The following is a 21,222-nucleotide window of genomic DNA, read 5'->3' as shown; positions in this document are numbered from 1 at the left end:
TGTGTGTGTGTGTGTGTGTGTGTGTGTGTGAGTGTGTGTGTGTGTGTGTGTGGGGGGGGGGGGGGGGGGGGCTTTTTGGCCTGTAGCTCAATTGGGCTGTCAGAACATGTAGGTCATTCCAAAGTACTGCAAACGCTGACAGCGAAAGGAGAAATCCAGAGCAACGCTGTAATCATCCAAGACAATCCCCTCAGACCCGAGTTGTTTCAACAGCTAAGTGGTTGTCTGGTGTTTATCGTTCTGCAAACAAATGGGGTTCAAATGTTGAAGGGTCATGCATTCAACAAGATGTTTTGCCCGGAAGGGTTGTGGCTAAATGCTTAAAGTAAAATACTTGAGAGTGACTGAGCGTCTAAAATACTAAGTCTGGCTGATGGATACAGGTGGATTCAATGTGATGTAATCACTGACAATGGCAACCCATTGCTGTGACATCAAGTCAATTAAATCTCCCAAGATAAATGAGCGTTATTAATAAGGTCTGTTGGGACTCTTGGCCACCTGTCACCGCCAGTTTATACTCCCACACAGGAGAATCATCAGGTGTCCACACACACACACACACACTAACACACACGCACACACACACACACACACACACACACACACACACACACACACACACACACACACACACACACACACACACACACACACACACACACACACACACACACCTGTCTCTACTTCCCCACTTCTGTCAGTAAACTGACAAGTAACACTTTGTCCCATAAGCTAAAGACGTGTGTAGCACTGTTAATGTATTCAGTTGGCAACATCTTAAACAGGAACTTGTAGGAACACTGGGCCACAGATCCTGGACTCTGTTATTATGTAACACACAATTAGTCCCATGGGTTCACTGCAATTCCCAAACCCACAGCCAGTCAACAAGAAACACGTTCTGCACCATCAACTAACCAAAATACACAGATAAGAAAAAAAGGGTCATACATTGCTCCGACAGCAGTATTACCATGAATAACGCCAACCCACCAACCTGAGTTACAATAGTAGCATATTCAGGATCTATGGGGCCCAAATTAAATCACACCTACATTTTCAGATCATTGATTAATCCTTGATCTTTTAAGTCCATCACTTAGCCTACCGATGACTCTGCTCAACATGATCACTGTGATTATATTATGATAATAACTGTTATATTAATTAACGGATATTATTAAGAAAGTATGCTTTGTTATAAATAAAAGCATCTTCCAAATAGCGGATATAATATTATAATTTTGGGTGGTAACATTGTGAGGTGAAGAATGCAGAGACACTACTACCATTGAACCGAGTTAACACAGAGTTAAATGTGAGTGATTAGAGGTTGAAAAACAAAAAAAGTCACAATTAGGAGGAAGAAAGGGAAAGAGGGCGAGGGGCCATTCGAGGAAGGAGCACAGAGAATTCAGTTTGCATTCTGGGATGGGGTTAAGCCGTTGACACAGAAGGGGCTGGGGGAGGATGAGTGATGAAGAGTGGTGGATGGTGTGGGGAGGTGGATTGTATTGCAGAGTAACCCACTGCCTCTACCTCTGAGCTGTGATTGGCTACAAGCACAACAGTATTGGTGACCATGACAACCTGTTTGAGTCCCTCAAGCTTTCGGGAGACAGTTTGCCGTGACTGCCGTGGCGATGCGAAGCACTGAAAGAGAGGGGCACCCATTACCTCATCATAGGCCAATAGAGAGGCACTAGTCCAAGTAATAACAGTTCACCATATTCACATCCACAACAAAAAAACATTTTCAATGGGATTCTTGAGATAAAAAACAGACAACAAATTTAGGAAAAAAACAGCTTTAATTTTGAAATGATTGTTCCGGTTACATTTCCTTTCCTGTTATTCTTGTTTTTTTTGTATTATATGTTCTTCCAATTACCAAGATAACATGGCTCTTACGTTGATATCAAAGGTACATCTCTTAAGAGAAAATAAAACTCATCTCAAAAGACAAATTCAGAACAGTACAAGAGAAAAAAAAGAAAATACGATATTTCATTTAGGATGGTTCAAAACAATTTACTACAACCAATAAATGGCTGCTTCTGGGGTAGTATGACATTTCAACATGGCTGCTCTACCAAGTAAGGTATGGGTCAATATAAACCCTAAAAATGGAGTACAACCAATCACAGTGTAATGTCCACAAACTCCCATGATGCCCCTCTCTCCATGGGAGATTAAGGCATTCAGCACATTGGGTTACAATATGCATGATACCTCAAATAGGTGGAGGGTCCAAAGGGGCTATCAGGACAAAGACCTTTTCTGTCTGTCTGTTTGTTTAACTTCAAAAAGCTCATACTCATGAATATCTAGTACCAGAAGAATTCAACCATATCTTAGATAGATTACAATGCCAATGTTGTTCTGTAATTTGGGGGTAAATATCTGTACGATTTCTGTTTTCACATTCTATGCCCGTTAGGTAAGTAATAAGGCTGTACATGCTCAAACTGAACTGAAAAAAGGGAGCAATTGTTTGTGTGCTATCGTGCCTTCCATTTACAAACCCGTATCTACACCTTCCAGTTTCAGTGTTTAAATCCTCCATTATTCGGTGGATTCATTGGGTATAGTTATTTGATGGAATGAAAAGCCTAAAATAAACTCCTGAACCTCCATGGGAAATGATAGCCCATCAGTGGCCTAGAATCTCATGTGCTTCCTTTCCAGTTCCTGTCACAGAACAGGAGCGCCTCGTGACTATTGTTAACATTGCTCTTGTTAAAAAACTCAAAAAATCAAATCAAACATAAGAGACTTGGGAGGACAAGGAGTTGCATTTAAAAACCAAACAGCCATAAAAGGTCTAGTTTAATGTAAAAAATAAAAATACAACATTGCAACAAAATGTAACTGCAACAATTCGTTAGGCTGTTATCCATACATTACTGCCTTGGTGGGATTTCACGAGTCACCAAAGGGCTACCTAGCAAGATGCAAATCCTGTGCAAGTGCAAGTGCAAGATGACATTCCACCACATTCATTACTGTTAACTCTTTTTGCGCCCACTTTTATCGAACAATTAGGAAGGTATACGCTTCTACTTGCACCACATGTATGAATGTTGGCCCCGAAAAGAAAAAACTAATTTATCATCCATAGTAATGATCATCATTAGGTTCTAAGCCGCATTGAGGTGGATTGTTGCACCAAAAGAAATCATTCACGGTGTGCTCATGTTCCAAATTTTGTAATACTAAAGGCCAATAAAATATAGAATTCAGAGGAGACCTCCATTTGTTGTTGTTATCCGAGTCTAGTTGTGGTAAAGAGTGATGTTCAGATAGTGTCGTTGTCAATGTTGCCAAGTGGTTCTTTAGCTCCTCTACAGCACAGGTTGAGATGATGACATGTGAGATGATGATGCACTGCACAGTAGATGAGCGACCATGACATAATAACTAAGACAGGGCATACAGGCTACAGGGGAGAGGGTTCTTGTTTGGTTGGCATTATGTTTGGTGTGTTTGTATCAATGTATGTCAGTGTGTCTTTTTGCAACATGCATATACAGTATGTGTAGTACCAAAAAAAGCAACATTGTTTTGCCCCTCCACTTTAATGTTTGTGTGTTTGTGTCTGTGTGTCTGTGTGTCTGTGTGTCTGTGTGTTGTCCATTCAGAAGTTGTTTATTCCCGCTCTCTCTTTCTCTCTCCCTGATGTCCTACCAAAGTCCACACTACCTTTAGCTCCCCATGCATCATTCCCCTTTCCTTTCAACTTCCTCTCCTAACCCCCCCCCCCCCACCCCTACCCCACCCAAACACCGCTGCCTGGGGACCCCCCAGACTCGCTACTCGGCCTGGGCGTCATAGTTGGCACCGCCGGCTTTCTTCAGCTCAGTGCGGATGTAGTTCTCGTCCAGCTCCCGGATGTCACTGATCATGAACTCCTTGGCAAAGATCTGCGGGGGAGGAAGGATGGAACAAGGCACACGGGTCAGGGAGGGTCTATACATGACGGAGATGCTGACACTGTTTTATTCACATCTCGTTTTGTTCTACGAGAAGTGCTAAAAAAACAAAACAACGAATGCTCTTATGCATGATGAAAGAACTGCTTAATGGACCTGAGTTGTTTTCAGGCATTGTGAACTGCTGCGGTGTGGTTTAATTAGGGGTTTATAGTGGACAAAGGAAAACCCATACCCTTCTATTCAATAAAGTGCAGAAATATGTTAACAGTCAGGTTGCTTGAGTGCGTCTTTTTAGAAAGGCAAACGGACACTAAAGCATTAAAATCAGGTTCTATGTATCGACTTTTTTATTTTTTTTGAATCACCATTAGGTATACTCAAATGCAATCTATGGAAGCACATTCCAACACACAAATTCAATATTACTGTATTACGGTGCATAAAGGATGTAATGACAGCGCAGTACAGAAACCCAAATGACCTGCACGATGTCCTTGACCAGCGTCTTGTCTGTGCTGATCTTGGCCCGCTGCAGTCCGCTGATGTTCTCTCCGATCCACGTGATCAGGGTGAACTTGGCCCGCTTGCTCATGGCGTCCCCCGTCGTGATCCTCACGTAGCCATAGAGACGGACATCATCTGTGAGCGAGAGAGCGAGGGGTGAGAGGGAACACTAGATGGGGGAGGGACCACATACACATATCTCCCAAATACCATCTGCCACCACCAAGGGAAGGCTAGACCCTATATCTAAAAGACTAGGCCCTATATCAAACAGACTAAGCACTATGCCTAAGACTAGGCAGGTATATCTATATCTCTCTGTATCTTAAAGAATAGGCCCTCTAAGAGGTGTGTTTGACAGAGTGCAAAGCAGCGACCTGACTATTCATAGAGATTTGTTTATTGATCCCCTCGGAGGCAAGTCGGCTGTCAAAATGAGACGATCGAGGAAACCAACACTGAAAATCTGCAGCAATAGTACTAGGTTGCTGTTAGGGTCAAATTACTTTGGCATATACTTTACCAGGGACCAAAAAAATGCAATTTGCTAAATTTAGTTTATGCCGTGAATTACAATATAGTATGTTCGGGACCCGAATGTTGAATGTTGTAATGTTAACGGCAGAAATTCTGACACCAGTGTGAAACCACAGAGCTTCCACTCATCAAGTTTCAGTTTCATGCTCCTCCTTGAACATACTTTGCAATAATATAAACTTTGTGTGCGCCAATGACATTTAGGTCAACAAACTAAAGAAGATGCGTTATGAATGATCATGCCAAGCATTAGATGCATCCTCCTTTTGTTTTTCATATCTTGAGTATTGGCTATTGAACCTTAGCTATTGTAATTTGTGTTTGTCTTTCAACATTCATATAAATCACAGATTGCCTCCGGCGACATTGAATAAAGCTAACCTTGGCAGAGTTACAAGCGTGTCTGTTACTGGTGACACATTAACAAGTGTTTGTAGAACAATGAAAAACCCAATGCATGCACATGATTGACCTTTAACTCCCATGGCCGCAGAGACAAAATCCCAGTCTTAGAAACCCTGAGTATATACTATGAAACAACATTAACTCTATTAACTGTACACACTGCATGAAGTGAACCGAGCAGTCCATCTACAAAGCATAGCCTCTGGCTGTGACTCATTGATATTCTTCAAGGTTCGACTGAAGGTAGGCCATGCTGGCACTGCAAGGCAGGAAGAGGGCTTTTGAGGTGGAGAATGCCCTGCAGCAGTGTGTGTGTGTGTGTGTGTGTGTGTGTGTGTGTGTGTGTGTGTGTGTGTGTGTGTGTGTGTGTGTGTGTGTGTGTGTGTGTGTGTGTGTGTGTGTGTGTGTGTGTGTGTATCTTGGCAGTGCTGACACTGCAGTCGGCCTCAAGTGGCTCAAAAACTTCGGCCATTTATGACAACTATGAGACAGCAAGAAATAAAAATTGAAAATGGGGAGAAAATCTAACTGAACCACAAATCGAATATATTGATCCGTGTTGAGCCAATTCTTTCAAACGTGAAGGCATATTCATTTAATTTAAAATACACATAGGACAAAAGGAGTGAGGCAAACATTTATGTTGCTCACGTTAAATGAAGAGCAACAATATGTCTACCTATAGGTATTTCATTAATTGGTACTTATCAGGCAATAAGATAAATAACATACGATTCACTTCCACATTGGAACGCAAGCCTGAAAATGTTGCGGAAAAGAACAGCCAGAGGACATGCGCATCAGGAACAACTTGCGAGTTTTGGCGCGCCACACCCAACTTTTGAGTCGCTGGAGAGTGGGCGTCAAGGGGGGCGTGTTCTAATTCTACATATGTTTCGATTTTAACTGTTGCGTGAGGTTAAGACGGGCAAGTACTTCAGATATAAACTCCACTCGCTTTTTATAACATAGGGAAAATAAATCCAGGTCAATAGATCACCAGAGCTGCATAGCCTCCAATGCTATGGGATAACTAGGCTATCCGGGAGGGGATGGAGTTTACAATGTCAAGTGTTCAACGGTTAGTGAGATGACGGCCCGAGCAGAAAGACTCTTAAAAGATTAGTGTCCTGGCTGGGAACGTAAGAAGTCAAGCACCCTGTCAAGCTGTGTGCCATACAACCTCCTACTGCATGACGAGCACAGTGATGAAACAGACCGCACACACCAACACACTGGCGCACCACGAAGCAAATACACTTCACGTGAAGAAAATGTATATTCATATAGCTTAGGCCCTATATGGGAGGGGAAAGGGTGGTCCATCAATCGGAGAAATGGAAAGAAAATTGCTCCGATATAGACTGTAGTCTATAGATTGAAGGCCTTACCTTTGCACTGACTCTTGAATTCCTCATAGTCGGTGCCTTGTCCCCCAGATACGATCATAGTGCCCTCGTATATAAACGACGCCCTAGGAAATATTGAAAACACCTCATTAAAACGTGCATTCATCCATTCATAATCTATGCGATTCTCCAGTGATTCAAGAGATCCTTGCCAAATATTATCTCCTCCGCTCCCATAAGGCCTACACACATTAACAAATAGGCCTATGCATTAACGTTACATTAGATGGGTTATTATTTTTTATGTAGCGTGGCATTACATTTCGCATTAGACAATAAAATACCCGGTTTGGAATAACAAGGCTAATCCAAACTATGCAGGGGATCAGATTGTGCGTAGACATACGTGTCACAGTACCCCTTCTGGATATAGGACAAAGGAAATAGTTCTGCACCGCTCGCCTTATTCACTTAATGTATTCTGGAAGATGCAACATTAAACCACCAGACTACTTATCATCCAAATATCGAAAATTTGGCGAAAAGGCTTGCAATGTCGATATGCATGCCAATTGAAAAATAACTTAAAATGTGCCTAACGGTATCGCTCAATGAGACATGATAAGACTGAACACTCACCAATTTATCTCTGTGTTATCGTCCCTGACTTGGTTGTAAGCTTCTCTGCAAGCGTCTTTATCGATTTTCGTTGCCATTTTGGATGGACACAGAGTGAAGAGGAGTCAGCAGGACGGAGGGGCAGATCGTCGAAGAGAAGCAGATGAAGGGGCGAACAGTCTCTCACTCCAATAGCTATTAGGCTATACAATAGACTGTCAGAGCTGTTTCACTCTCAACTCACGAGCCGCAAAGAGAACAATCGGCCTTTGCCTGCTGCGCTATCAAACAGGGGGAGCGGACGCACAAAGAGCAGAAGTGGTGCAGCTGGCAGTGGGCTAGATCTCCTCTCAATTATCGGGAAAAAGAGACTCTTCTGGTAGCTCGATTCATTTCCTATATTTCAAGTGCATGGGCGTTGGGGATGTTTGTCAATCAGGTTGCAGACGGTGAGGTCCCCGGTTCACAGGATTCTTCTCCTCCTAATGGTCAATGAAGGGACAATTCAAATTAAATCCGCCCGTTCTCCAGACTATTCCGCAGGGTAATCTCGCCACATAGTGGACAATTACCCACATTGCGGATTAGGAACAAAGGTCTGCAGCCAGCAATGTGTTGTGTTTTTGTGTACTAGCTATGCGCAATTACATAAAATACATGCTATTTTCACATAATGGTCCAACATATAACATATAACCACTTTTTACAGGACTATTACAACATTTTGCAGTCAACATAAATTTGCAAATCTATATTCTGTTTTAGAATACACAAATACGATTATGCATTTAAAGCCATATGGAATAAGCGCTTCCTTTTGAATTGCGCATACATATGATATGTTGATCTGAAATCCTACTTTTTTTACGATAAGGAAATACATTTAGGCCCATAATGTTTTTATAATCTTTAAGGGCCATGGCTTTTACTGCACTTATACATTATATACACACATTTTTGAACTCGCATGTAGTTATACACTATAACGAAATCAATTTGACATATTAGGACATGTCTACACCGTTTTGAATGTTGCAGCAAAGTGAATAAGAACGCGTTGCTTTAATCAGTTGTTATTAAACAAAATTACGTACACGGGTATTTTAGAACACTGCAACGTTGACTTCTTGAATGTACCTTGATGAGCCTCCCATGCAGATTTTGATTGGTCAGCGGCCTCACGGAACACTTCCTGGATGATGTTGAGCCAACAGCATCGAGTTTTAGGACCATGGACAGCCTCGAAGAAATTAACTTCATTTTAGCAAGATATATATGGTTTAAAATAAGGACATTTTACTTATATTCAACATAACTGTTTAGTTACGGTATCCTCTTCTCATGACTCATAAGCCACACGCAACCACAACTACTTCCTCATATCACATTATAAAAATATATAACCCCTCTCAAGAACGCAAATGAGTAAGTATAATATACGTAAGCATTTTGAAAAAAACAACTTCAGAAAGTTACTAAATTAAACGGTGTGTATGTGTGTGTGTGTGTGTGTGTGTGTGTGTTTTAAAGATAATGCCAAAGTCAGAGGCCACGATGGAGAGTGGTACGCACAGCTGTACGTCACAGCATCAGCGACTGAGTGCATCGTCCAAGGTCAGCCTCCGATAGCAATACATTGGAGTGGTAGTGATGTCGTTTATTTACTCGTTAAATAAACGTCAAAGTGCACGCACACCCCCTGCCTCATTGTAGCCTACTACCATTTTCTTCTGAAGTTACCTGAGTCATGCTATGATGACCTATTGCGATGTGATTGTATTTAAGCTTATCTTTCCTGCTGGCTTGAATCCAAATCCAAAGTCGTGTTTCCTATATTATCAGGAAAACAATCAAGCCTTGATCTGAAACCAAAGAGGCAATGACCTGGATGAAGAAGAATAAATAGATGTCATGAACTGACTTTCTATTCAGAACCCCCAAATAGGGCTGTCGCAATAATCGCAAAAATTTGAATTCAATTTGACAAAGACGATTGTTTGGGGGCCCCAAACAATCGTCTTTGTCAAATTGAAGTCCTCCAACCGTCAATACGTTATTTGAATAACCAGCTGATGTGAATTAGAAGTTAGGCTAGTTATCTTATCACTCTGAAATGACCTTGGATGCAGTTCTCCAACTGTTAACACTGCCGTTCACACTATTGAGCCAAAGTATCGCTTCAATAGCTCGCCGACCTGCTAAATGCTTCCCATGGCGGAGGCTGAGGACCTGATCTCGGGCCTGTTGTGGACCCCAGGTGTTTGGCTGGGCGGGCCAGGCGGTGGAGCTCCTGCAGGGGCTGGAGCAGCAGCGCCGGATGGGCACGCTGTGTGACGTGGTGCTGGTGGCGGGGGGCCAGCGCCTCAGCGCCCACCGCGCCCTCCTGGCCATCTCCAGCCCCTACTTCCACGCCATGTTTACCCTGGTCATGAAGGAGCAGCGGCAGGCGGAGGTGAGGCCGTCTGAGGGGTGGTGGTGTGAGTGTGCTTGTTGTGGGGGGGGGGGGGGGGGGGGGTGTTTAATGGTTACATTATTCTTTTCTGAAATCAGCGGTGTTTGTTGAGGGGCGCTGCAGTCAACCTCCACTTGGATACCACAATCCAGACGATGTTTATTGAAGTGCCGTTTCCAAAGTGAATTCCATTCACTCTGTTCACTTCCAGCGAACGTTACCGCTGCCATTATTTTTGAACTAAACTAATTCCAGCATAAATATTATTACTATCAAGCCATTGTTGACTTGTTCAAAATTCCGCTGTCATCCGCTGGGGTTCACTGATAGGCTGGCGGGATTTGATTTGGAACTAAAAGCTGCTAGTGTTGGCTGGATGCAGACTCGTATCTTGCGGCAATCTTTGATCTCAAAGATCTCAGTTCGTGAGATCTTTGCTGGCTTCTCCAAACTAGTTGTGTCTGCCAAAGAGTGACTATCACTCCCTCTCTGTCCTGCTCCCTTCTCCGTGGAGATACTGTCCAGTGACTTCCTTAGTTCCTTCTTTTTAATCGTCATATTATTTGATCCGTATCCCACAGCCCGTGTGTCTCTGCTCTCGTCCCCAGGTGGAGCTGGTGGGGACGTCCTACGGGGGTCTGAAAGCTGTGGTGGACTTCATGTATAGCGGGGAGCTGCCATTGAACGGCGGGAACATCAATGATGTCCTGGAGACCGCCCACCTGCTGCAGGTGAAGAAGGGTCTCTCTGTGAGGAGCTCTGGTATCGGAGGGCTTGTCTTAAAGCTATGATCACAGAGTCAATCCAATTGGTCCACGTTGTTGGTATTTTCTGACAAACATTCTCCATAGCACCATTGAGTTTCAGTCCTTCAGTCCTTTTGTGTGTCTTGGTCGTTCGCTTGAATCTATCACAGAAGTCCATTTCAGAGAACTGCATTGTTCTTTAACGTGCAATAACAACAATTGGCCATTAGGGGACACCACCTCCCCAGATCTTGTTTCTGTATGTTTTTCGTTCTTAAATGTAAGCAGCCGATATTTACCACGTTTTGTTTTTTTTGTCTAAGCAAGACATGCATTTGACAATGTACTTGTTTCCTCCACTCTCTATAAACCTGCTGTGTGAATGTCAAACCCAATTGGACTATGAAGGTGGGCCAAGCGGTGGACTTCTGCTGCCAGTACCTGGAGATGGAGGTGTGCGAGGACAACTACCTGTACCTGCAGGAGCTGGCTCTCTTCTACAGCCTGGAGCGCCTGGAGGCCTTCGTGGACCGCTTCATCCTCCAGCACTTCGCCACGCTGTCGCTGACTGCCGACTTCCTGCAGAACATCCCCTTGGACAAGCTGACCTCCTACCTGTGCAGTGAGCAGGTCTGTAGTACGAGGCTTCCTCTTGACGGTATCCTCACGCATCGGAGCGTGAGCGTCTCTTCTTGTTTCAGCCTTAAATAAAGGATGTGAGCCCCTTGGTTCTTATGTCGATCTCTCATGAAGTGTTAAGGTACACATTTTAACCGTCGACATGCTGTGCAGTCGCACAATGCAGCGTCCATAGCGGTTGAGGCCGCGATGAATCAAGTCTAGACGCGGTGAAGGCACGGTGGTAGAGCTTCTGAGTCCTCTCCGCACCTTCATCTGTACTTTAGCCTGAGAGACATCCCCAAAAGTCTGTCCCTCAGACCAGACGTCCTTTAACGGCCCCCGTGGCTCCGTGCGTCCCCCAGGTGCAGCACGCCAGCGAGCGGGCCCTGCTGCAGGCGGCCCTTCAGTGGCTGAGCCGGGGGCCCGAGCCGCGGCTGGCCCACGGCCGCCAGCTCCTCTCCCGCGTCCGGCTGCCCCTGCTGGGCCCCGAGGAGCTGGCGGGCCCCGTGCGGTCGGCCGTGAGGGCCCTGCTGCCCGGGGACGCGGGCTGCGAGGCCCTGGTGGAGGAGGCCCTGGCGTACCACGCCCGGCCCAGCGCCCAGCCCCTCCTGCAGACCCAGCGCACGGCGCTCCGCGGGGGCTCGGAGAGGCTGCTGCTGATTGGAGGAGAGGTGACCCCCTTGGTTTTATCAAGAGGTTCACTGTGTGGAACACACTTCACACTTTACATCGTGTGTGTGTGTGTGCCCCCCCCCCCCCCACCCCCAGGTTCTGGACCGTGGCAGTGGGCTGACGGCCAGTGTGTTCTGGCTGGACGCGGCTGCAGGGGCGGCGGCGGCGGCGGCGGCGGCGGCGGGGGGCTGGCGGGAGGAGTGCCTGCTCCCCGACCTGCGGAGCCACCTCTCCGTGGCCACGCTGGGGGGCTTCATCTACACGGCGGGAGGCAGCTCGTCCCGCGACCACAGCGGCGACACCGCCTGCAGCCTGCTGCACCGATACGACCCCCGGCAGAGGACCTGGGCCGAGGTACCCCCCCCCCCCCCCCCCCACTCCGTCAACACCACACTGCACAGCAATACACCAGATCAAACTCCACCCAGTACACCCCTAGAATATATACACTTAGAATATTCCGCATTTAGAATACATTTCTGTTAAAACTTCTATTGTATTTTATTCTATTTTTTTTTATTATTTTTTTTTATTTATATTTTAAGCCCAGAAAATACAGACTATGTCTCACAAAGATTTCACTTTTTCCTGTATAAGTATGAGACAAAAAGAAACATTTGGAATTCTTGAATCTAGTGTAGTACCCCATCTGGCTGCGCTGCACTATGCCACGCCCTCATCTCAACGCCGGCCGGCCCCTAGTGGTAGTGTATCCCGCTTGTTGTGTTGTTGCAGTGCGCTCCGATGAACCAGCGGCGGGAGCACTTCTTCCTGGCTGCCGCGGGCGGGTGTCTGATCGCCGTGGGCGGGAGGAACGTCACAGGACCCCTGTCGTCTGTGGAGGTGTACCACCCTGCGGAGGACTGCTGGACCTACGTGGCCGGGCTGCCCAGGTAGGACGGTCCATCAGGAGGCCGTTCTCTGATGACTTTTCCTTCATATGGGCCAGATAATGGCTCCTTTAACCAGATGGTGAACGCATTCATACAGCGTTCAACGTTTAGCTTTCATACTTTGATGCTAGACAATACTTAGTTAACCTTAACATATCAGGGAATGGAGAAATGGAATGAGGTTGTTGAATATAGAGCAGGGCTCCAGAGTGCGCCTAATTTGGGCGCACATGCGCCTAGAATTCGGGGTAGTGCGACCAAATATTTCATTTGGGCGCACCGGTGCGACTGAAAATTGATCTGGTATAATTATTATTATTTATTTTTTTTACAGAGCAGTCTATTCATAATATTGCAATGACCACGGGAGAGGCAGTGAATGAAGTATTGATAAGACAGCGATTTATTAGATACCTAATAAGCCGTTGGAACACGCAAGACCGGTAACAATAGCAACGCCGGTAAACAAACCCTTGAAGCCCAATCCAGGGGCCTGTACTGACTGCGGTCAAGCCAGCCGACTCACCAAGATCGGCGGTCAAGCCAGCCAACTCAGTTTTTTGCCGTACCTGTATATACTAGCCATTACGGTAATAGCGTCTCAGAACTAGTTTCAAATAAAAGCATTCGTCGGGTACATACAAAAAGACAGTCAATAAAAGCAAATACTATCAAAGGAAGTGTACGGCCGTTGTGGTATTTACTTTCAAAATGAAAGCCCACCAAACATTCCAATATGAGACATATTACATATGATTTTGGATACGATTTATAAGAAAATGCCCTGTTATTCCAGGCTCATTTCACTGAAGGGCGATAGTTCAAGACCCCACAGTGTCACCCAAGAAGTTTCAGGACATTCTGATGCGTAGTTTCAAAATAAAAGCCCACCAAATATGAGACATATTACATATGATAATATATATATATATATATATTATATAAAATACATTTTATATAATACATTTGAATACGCCCCAAATTACAACTAATATATTTTATTGATACTGATAGACCAACGATTTCATCATTTAAACTGTACTTCAATAGAAAAATATTAAAACAATATTTGCAATAAAGAGCTGTAGGTATAGCTTTCGCCAGAGAGCATGGCTTTCTGGTACTTCAACTGTCGGCCCCAACTCGGCCCCACTGCAATAATGGCCACAAAAACAAACTAAATAGCAATTTTATTGTCTCTACTTCCTCAAAAAGAAAACTTGCTCCCTATGTCCTTGTGTGTGGCCCCCGGCCCCCCCCTGCTCCACTGTGGACTCATGGCCCCGCCCTGTCCCCCCCCCCCCCCCCCCAGGCGGACCTACGGCCACGCCGGCACCGTCCACCACGGCACCGTCTACATCTCCGGCGGCTACGACCAGCAGATCGGCCCCTACCGGCGGGACGTGCTGAGCTACGACCCCCCGGCCGCGGGGGCCCCCTCCGGCCGGGCCCCCGGCTGGCAGGAGCGCCGGCCCATGGGTGAGGCGCGCGGCTGGCACTGCATGGCCTCGCTGGGCAGCCGCGTCTACGTCATCGGGGGCAGCAACGACCTGCTGGACGCCCCCGACCGGCTGGACGTGGGGGCGGTGGAGGCCCTGGACCCGGCCAGCGGGCAGTGGTCCCGCCTGGCCGACCTCCCGGCGCCCGTCAGCGAGGCGGGGCTGGCGGTGTGGGGCGGCCGGGTCTACGTGCTGGGCGGCTACAGCTGGGTGAGCATGACCTTCTCCCGGGCCACGCAGGTGTACGACCCCGCCACGGGGCAGTGGGCCCCTGGTCCCGAGCTGCCCAAGCGGATGGCGGGGGCCTCGGCCTGCGCCTGCACCCTGAGGCCCCCCCCGCCGCCCCCCACCGCCGACGCCACCGCCGCCGCCCCTCTCCCCGCCGCCACCGCCAACGCCACCGCCCCTCCCCCCGCCGACGCCAACGCCAACGCCCCTCACCCCTCCGCCGCTCCCAGAGACGATGAGGAGGAGGGAGGAGAGGGCGGGGGGAGACAGTGGGGGCGTAGGCCCCCCCAGCCCGTCTGAGGAGAGCCGTGACGTTCTTCCCCCTGCTGGCTCGATGATGAGTGAGTGTGAGTCCCACTTTGTGTTGTGGGACTGACTTGTTGAATACGGTTGAATCTGACCTAGTTTTCAGTTCAGTGAAGGTGAATTCTCCCACACTAGAAAGCCTCCACTCATGTGCGACGTATACGTAAAAGCATTTAAGACACTGCTGTTACAAAATGACCCGGTTGGAATGACACTTTATTTAATATTGTTTCTTGGTGTTTCCTAATGTTCACCAAAGGATTTGTCTTCATGGATAATGTTTTTTTTCTGTGGAAGAGTGTTTTTTTTAAGTTATTTGTTTTACAATTTCAACACAGATCTGTTTTCTATGTTTTGGCAGTGCATTTCACAGTATAGTTCTTCGTGTTTCATAATGTTTACCATAGGATTTGTCTGCAAAACATAACGCTTTTTAACATGGCAGATGCTACAAATAGGAAACTTAGTTTGCATTTTATCTAGGATAAAGATTTTTTATTATTTATTATTTTATTCAAGTTATTTGTTTTACAATTTCAACACATCTCTGTGTATTACGTTTCGCCAGTGCATTTCACAGTATCATTTTATCATCAACACTGAATGAACAGTTTTAAGGAAAAACCTCAAGCCCTTGCAAGGTCTGTTTCCATTTTACGAACATGAAGATGGTATTAATCCACTCTTTCTTCTCTCTGCCCTTTCATTCTTATTCAAATGGATAATAAGGATGAGACTTCAGCCTGAAAACCAAAAATGCATGGGAATTTGTTAGGTCCACTTAAATGTCACCTCAATCTATTTAACTGCACTGACATACAAACTTTTGCACATTGCTAGCGCACACCACGACCAATACCCCTGTTATTATGATGAGGCCTCACACGTCTTCCATAAAGGTCTTCATTACCAAAGCCCTAAGTAGCAATTAGATACATCCATTGGACATGATGTCTCTTATTTATTTGTTTGTTTGTATTTGTGTGTATGGGCACAATGTCTTACTCTTCATGGACACAAGCTCTCCATCCCCGGTCCAGCTCCCTCAGCGCGGCCAATTCCTCCTCCGTCAGACTAAAGTCAAAGATCTGCGTGCAACAATACATTCTCTTGGCCGTTGTCACACTATGAAATAAAATGGTTTATGCTTCCCTCTTCTCATATTTTTTAACATTGAAGAAGTTCATTTTAATTCTCTTTGGTTATGTTTCTGGCTTATTGATTACAAAAACACCAGTAAAGATTGATCCCTCAAACACAATTTGGTTTCAACATGAACACTCGGAAATAGCGGAAATATAGCCAACGGACAAAGAAACACTGATCCGCTGTGCACCTTGAGGCTGAACTGGTCTTGGCTGTATGTGCTCAAAAAAGCAAAGGGGTGGGGAAGACACCAGTGCTACCATAGTGGTTGAAACTGGAAAAATATGGCGCTAGGACAGAAGGAAGCACAGAATGAAGGCGGGAACAAGGAGAAAGTCGTCACCTTTGTGTTCTCGAGGATGTGATGAGCTCTGTCGCTCTTGGGGATGACTGATATACCTCGCTGCACGTGGTAGCGCAGCAAAACCTGGGACAAACGCACACGATGGGAAGTAACAAGCCTCTGCACCCACAGACACAACAGGTCTCCCATACTAACTGTGGTGTAAAATAGGAATGACACATCACATAAAACATTGAAGGTACTATACCATATAGTTATGCTTAAGTACGCCTTCGTATGAAGTCTCATTGCAAGCTCACAGAAAGCTCCCTTCCTCTGCTGACACTTCAACCACGAGACCTAACACGCCCTAGTAGATGGCCCTCTTCCCCAGGAAAGACCCCCACCTCACTCCTTAGGTGGAAAAGAAAAAAAAATTGTCTGCCCCAACTTCCCCCCTTCCTGGTTTTACTGCTGATTAGCTTAGGAACTCAGTATTCCTATTGACCAAGAGACTTGGCTCCCAGCCCAGACCGTGAGCCACTTCTTAGTTTAACTTTGTTTCCTTATACCACACCTAAATGGATGCAGACCATGGGAACTGCTTTTTGTCCTTGTTTGTTTTAAACTCTTTGATGCACGTGCTACCAATGTTCGAGTCACCCGAGGAGGATCATGTACATCCATTGTCTCATTGAAGGTGCTTGGTAAATAAAGCTGCCTGTGTCTTCCCATGGTCATGCTCTATTAAATCAAATTTTACTATACTTACAAATAGTCAAGAATTGTCCTAAAATAAATACTTTTCATCACGTCACACACACACACATCAGCACACAAATACACATACACATACAAACTCACATTCACTGACCTGCGCAGAGCTATGTTTGTGCTTCCTGGCAATTTCTTTAATGACCGGGTCTTCTAGAAGGTTCTCTGGATCTCTCTCCCCTCTGTGACTGCAGGACAGGGTAATTGAGGTTATCCTCTCCCCTTGTTAAACCCAACCGACAGCGGCACTAAACCTTCCTATGTAACCCTTTAAAACAAGAACCCAGTGACCACTGCCAACACCTGGAGGAGGGATGCAGACTTACAGTTCCGGGGGTCTTTCAGGGGAGCCAAAGGGGCTGTAGGCAGTAAGGACGATGTTTTTGGCTTTGCAAAACTCTACCAACTCCATCTGGGCCAGGTACGGGTGCAGCTCCACCTGCGGGTGAAGATCACATGATGTCCTCCCAATGAATGATGGGTGTCCGACAGACTCTGTCTAGTCACAGAACGGACAGGTCCTTTGTATTTGAGGATGTCTGAAGGTTTTTGAGGCACTATACAGCACTTGTTGTGCTGTATAGTGCCTCTTTGTATCATTGTAAAAACAAATTGTACAAAAAATAAAAAGTTTTTGAACCCTTTCCACTAAGAACCCAGAGTGAGGTAATAACATCGATCAGAAGTGTTACAGTGTTACAAAAGTTTTAACCAGAAACCACATCGGCCTTTGCCTTGGTGTGTATGAACATAATGTACGTTTGGTAGACTGATGATGAGGACCTTGATGGACATGAATGGATGGCTGGTACCTGGTTGACAGCGGGCGGGACCCGAGCCAGAGCAAGGAGTCTCTCCAGCTGGAGAACGTTGAAGTTGGACACACCGATGCTCTTGGCTTTACCACACGCCTGCAGGGCCTCCATTCCCTGCACCCAGCCACAGAACTTAACACAATCCATCCGCTCAGATATGGTTGGAGGTGAAAGCACCAGAGGGACAGACGGACAGACGGACAGACGGAGGGAGTGGTCTTACCCTCCACACATCCAGATAGTCAATGTCAGTTGTTAGCATCTCCCCAGCTTTCATTGGAAAAAGCTCATCACCTACTTTCTGAAAAGTTACAGTTTCGCAGACATCTGTTTACAAAGTATCTGGATAGACACAAGGTTATACTTAACTACATTTTAGATGAGTTAATCTTTCTCATAGCAGCCATTGGGCCCACAATATAATATTATTTGATATGCACAGTTGTGGGATTGTATGCCTTTATGGGGGGGGGGGGGGGCAGGCTGCTTTTTTAACATGATAGTGAAGAGAGAATGAAGAGGTCGGAATTCAAACCGAAGTGGCTATAAGGAGTATTGGTTCTCTCCATATGTGACATTGACCTGACCTTCAGGCCTACAGGGAAATGCACCAGGTAGAGGTCCACGTAGTCGAGCTGCAGGGCCCCCAGGGACTGGTCAAGGCAGGCAGGGATGTCCTCTGGGGCATGATGGGTAAGCCACAGCTGCAAACACACACACACACACACACACGCACACACACACACACACACAAAATTGGGACTTAAAAGGTCTCTGGCTGGAGGAAGGAAGTGTAGGGGGGGTAACTCAAATGGAATGCACAGGGTCTTTCATAGGGTGTTTCAGAAGTCTGGTGGCCCCGGCCCCAGGCTCCCACCTTGCTGGTGATAAACATGTCCTCTCTCCTGATGATGCCCTGCTGGATCTTGGAGCGCAGGGCCCGGCCGATGTCCACCTCGTTGTGGTGGTTGTGGGCCGTGTCGATGTGGCGGTAGCCCGCCGCGATGCCCGCCTCCACAGCCGCCTGAGCCTGGGCCGGGGAGCGCGGCAGGTGGGGGGGCTGGGAGGGACACGATGGAGAACAGGCCAAGGGACATGGGGAAGGGAGCGCAGGCAGATCATCGTCACGGTAACAGTTTCTGCTTTTAAAAAGGCCTAACCTGGATCCCTCTGGTTTATTCAAAAACCAAGCTATGTCCAAGTCTCCATTTGTATCAAAGGTTTCAGTAAAGAAGATTGTGTCCTCTGAACGAAGAGAGGTTCTGCTGCGCATGCAACACACTTTGGTGTATTTTGTTGACTCTGAGCCTCATATCCTCCAAATAGTTCAGTTCCCCTTCCTACCACTGCAAAGTACCTCCAATCTAACACAGTTATTGTCACAATGTGACCTAGAGAAAGTAGAATTGTTAGAATTGTTATATCAGCAAAGAGTCACCCTCTTGCAGTAAGAGAGAGAGAGAGAGAGAGAGAGAGAGAGAGAGAGAGAGAGAGAGAGAGAGAGAGAGAGAGAGAGAGAGAGAGAGAGGGCGGAGAGAGAGAGAGAGAGAGAGAGGGAGAGAGGGCGGAGAGAGAGAGAGGGCGGAGAGAGAGAGAGAGAGAGAGAGAGAGGGCAGAGAGGGTAAAAGGACAAACATCAAGAGCTAGATAGATCCTATCGCTCAAAACGAGGTAAAAATGCAGAAGTGAAGCAAAAGGGTAAATAGTGTGCGTGGACTACCTTCCACGTGCCCAGGCCCAATATGGGCATGCGCCTTCCGTCGTTGAGCTCTAGGATCCTTGCCACCCGTGCGTCCTGCTCTTCCATGTGGGTCGTGTTTGAACTAGCAGGCCGGCGGGGTCGCAGGAACACAACAGACCTTGAGGACTCACAGACCAGGCCTCCAGTTCACCTTTCAGTCCACTTAGCTCAAACAGTCTAAATGAAAAACCCTAGACTGCACATTGAATTGTGTTGTTGTCGTTTGTCGTTTATCTTTTTCTCTCAGTCAGGGCCTTTACTTCCTTATGTTCCCGGTGTCTCTCTGTCCGTCACTCTCTCGCTGCTCTCTCTAAGGACTACTCCCCTCCCCCGTCAACTTCCCTTTTTTTTATCTCTCATGGGGTTAATGATTTCACAAATCCAAGCACCTCACCACTTTGTATTTAGGTGTACACACTGCACCTACAGAGGCAAAGCCTATGGTGGAAAAAAAAAATTCATAGGGGTCTGATACACACACACCTACACACTGTCAGGCACTCACGCACAAACACACACACCCACACACTCTCACACACTCTCACGTACACACATGCATACACGCACGCACTCACACACACACAAACATACACACACAAACACACACACGCAAAAACACACACGAACACAGACACACACGCAAACACTTACACACAAACTAAAAAACACACAGAGACACACACACGCACGCACCCACTAACACACACACACACACACACACACACACACACACACACACACACACACACACACACACACACACACATTCAAGCATGTACAATATAATATAGCTTTAATGAGCAATCAAGACTGGAAAGTTTTATCAAGTTAAATGTATTATAACCACAGAACAATAACACAAATCTGCAGATCCATGTTCTGTCTTGTTTAGCGAGCTATTTTTTAGGGTCAATGACCTTTTCATCAAAATAAAGACCACAAAGTCCACAAGGCTCATTTGGACCTTCTTAAGAACGCCCTGAATGATTGAAAAGGTTTCCTCTTTCCTGGAGCCCTACTGCTTCTACAGGTTGGTCCCAGGAGGGGGGGCTGGTGTACAGAATCGGCTCCTCTTTTTCTTTTACTTTTATCAGCAAACAGCTGGATTGGCCCACATTTTTCATTGTCGATGTATTTTTTAAAAGATTCGGCCAAGAGAACATAGATTAACTAAGGCTATATTATGTGCATATCTTTAAAAAATGTATTTTTTGACATTGAAAAGTATTGCACTACTCAGTGCCTGAATATAAGAAATAATACTGTATCTTATTATATATTATGTTGTTTCATTTTCTATAATCTTGAATTTTCTTGTATTATCATCTTATCTTCAGGATTTAAATTCTTCGGGACAAGCAAACCACACTCAGTATCAAAGGATCCTATTTCAAAATAAATCAACAGTGATCGGCAAAGATACGTTTACATTGGGTATTTGGCCCCTCCTCCACCATATGGAGGTAACGGTTGGTAGACTCAATAGTTAAAGTGACTGCAATATAATGCATACCATGTGTCTGCAGGGAGAAAAACAAGCTTTGAGTGTGTGTGTGTGTGTGTGTGTGTGTGTGTGTGTATGTGTATGTGTGTGTGTGAATGTGTGTGTGTGTGTGTGTGTGTGTGTGTGTGTGTGTGTGTGTGTGTGTGTGTGTGTGTGTGTGTGTGTGTGTGTGTGTGTGTGTGTGTGTGTGT

At 46.0% G+C, this 21,222-nt stretch overlaps 3 protein-coding genes across 5 annotated transcripts; 1 reads left to right on the top strand and 2 right to left on the bottom strand.

Moving 5' to 3' along the window:
- Window positions 1–1,795: 1,795 nt before the first annotated feature.
- Window positions 1,796–7,827, bottom strand: cotl1 (coactosin-like F-actin binding protein 1). Its single transcript, XM_030365413.1, has 4 exons — window positions 7,373–7,827; window positions 6,776–6,858; window positions 4,420–4,577; window positions 1,796–3,926 (listed from the first exon to the last, which is right to left on the bottom strand). Exons 1-4 carry the CDS (start codon window positions 7,447–7,449, stop codon window positions 3,816–3,818), a joined length of 429 nt encoding a protein of 142 aa, XP_030221273.1. The 5' UTR covers window positions 7,450–7,827; the 3' UTR covers window positions 1,796–3,815.
- Window positions 7,828–8,514: 687 nt separating this feature from the next.
- On the top strand, window positions 8,515–15,919 carry klhl36 (kelch-like family member 36). 3 transcript variants are annotated; one of them, XM_030365409.1, is made up of 9 exons: window positions 8,515–8,776; window positions 8,882–8,965; window positions 9,609–9,803; window positions 10,412–10,534; window positions 10,958–11,179; window positions 11,533–11,841; window positions 11,939–12,196; window positions 12,578–12,735; window positions 14,048–15,919. In XM_030365409.1, the coding sequence occupies exons 2-9, from the start codon at window positions 8,885–8,887 to the stop codon at window positions 14,760–14,762; spliced, it is 2,061 nt and encodes a 686-aa protein (XP_030221269.1). In that variant the 5' UTR covers window positions 8,515–8,776; window positions 8,882–8,884; the 3' UTR covers window positions 14,763–15,919. The 3 variants fall into 3 exon arrangements, with proteins under 3 accessions (XP_030221269.1, XP_030221270.1, XP_030221271.1); XM_030365410.1 differs by having other exon boundaries at window positions 8,516–8,776; window positions 9,538–9,803; XM_030365411.1 differs by lacking the exon at window positions 9,609–9,803 and having other exon boundaries at window positions 8,516–8,776.
- Window positions 15,095–19,867, bottom strand: zgc:56622 (aldo/keto reductase). Its single transcript, XM_030365412.1, has 10 exons — window positions 19,507–19,867; window positions 18,664–18,846; window positions 18,374–18,490; window positions 18,010–18,087; window positions 17,784–17,900; window positions 17,298–17,410; window positions 17,072–17,159; window positions 16,258–16,341; window positions 15,774–15,856; window positions 15,095–15,511 (listed from the first exon to the last, which is right to left on the bottom strand). Exons 1-10 carry the CDS (start codon window positions 19,591–19,593, stop codon window positions 15,478–15,480), a joined length of 984 nt encoding a protein of 327 aa, XP_030221272.1. The 5' UTR covers window positions 19,594–19,867; the 3' UTR covers window positions 15,095–15,477.
- Window positions 19,868–21,222: the final 1,355 nt, after the last annotated feature.

Source organism: Gadus morhua, chromosome 9, assembly GCF_902167405.1.
Source record: "Gadus morhua chromosome 9, gadMor3.0, whole genome shotgun sequence".
In the NCBI taxonomy this organism is placed as follows: domain Eukaryota; kingdom Metazoa; phylum Chordata; class Actinopteri; order Gadiformes; family Gadidae; genus Gadus; species Gadus morhua.
This window is presented reverse-complemented; position numbering and strand designations above follow the sequence as displayed.

Coding starts and splice junctions, on each gene's coding strand:
- cotl1 (XM_030365413.1), bottom strand. CDS start 7,449: ATGGCAACGAAAATCGATAAAGACGCTTGCAGAGAAGCTTACAACCAA. Junction 4,578..6,775: donor ATTCAAGAGTCAGTGCAAAG/GTAAGGCCTTCA, acceptor TCTCGCTCACAG/ATGATGTCCGTCTCTATGGC. Junction 3,927..4,419: donor TGGTCAAGGACATCGTGCAG/GTCATTTGGGTT, acceptor CCTCCCCCGCAG/ATCTTTGCCAAGGAGTTCAT.
- zgc:56622 (XM_030365412.1), bottom strand. CDS start 19,593: ATGGAAGAGCAGGACGCACGGGTGGCAAGGATCCTAGAGCTCAACGAC. Junction 16,342..17,071: donor ACAAACATAGCTCTGCGCAG/GTCAGTGAATGT, acceptor CGTTTGTCCCAG/GTTTTGCTGCGCTACCACGT. Junction 15,857..16,257: donor ACATCCTCGAGAACACAAAG/GTGACGACTTTC, acceptor TGTTGCACGCAG/ATCTTTGACTTTAGTCTGAC.
- klhl36 (XM_030365409.1), top strand. CDS start 8,885: ATGCCAAAGTCAGAGGCCACGATGGAGAGTGGTACGCACAGCTGTACG. Junction 9,804..10,411: donor AGGAGCAGCGGCAGGCGGAG/GTGAGGCCGTCT, acceptor TCTCGTCCCCAG/GTGGAGCTGGTGGGGACGTC. Junction 12,736..14,047: donor TACGTGGCCGGGCTGCCCAG/GTAGGACGGTCC, acceptor CCCCCCCCCCAG/GCGGACCTACGGCCACGCCG.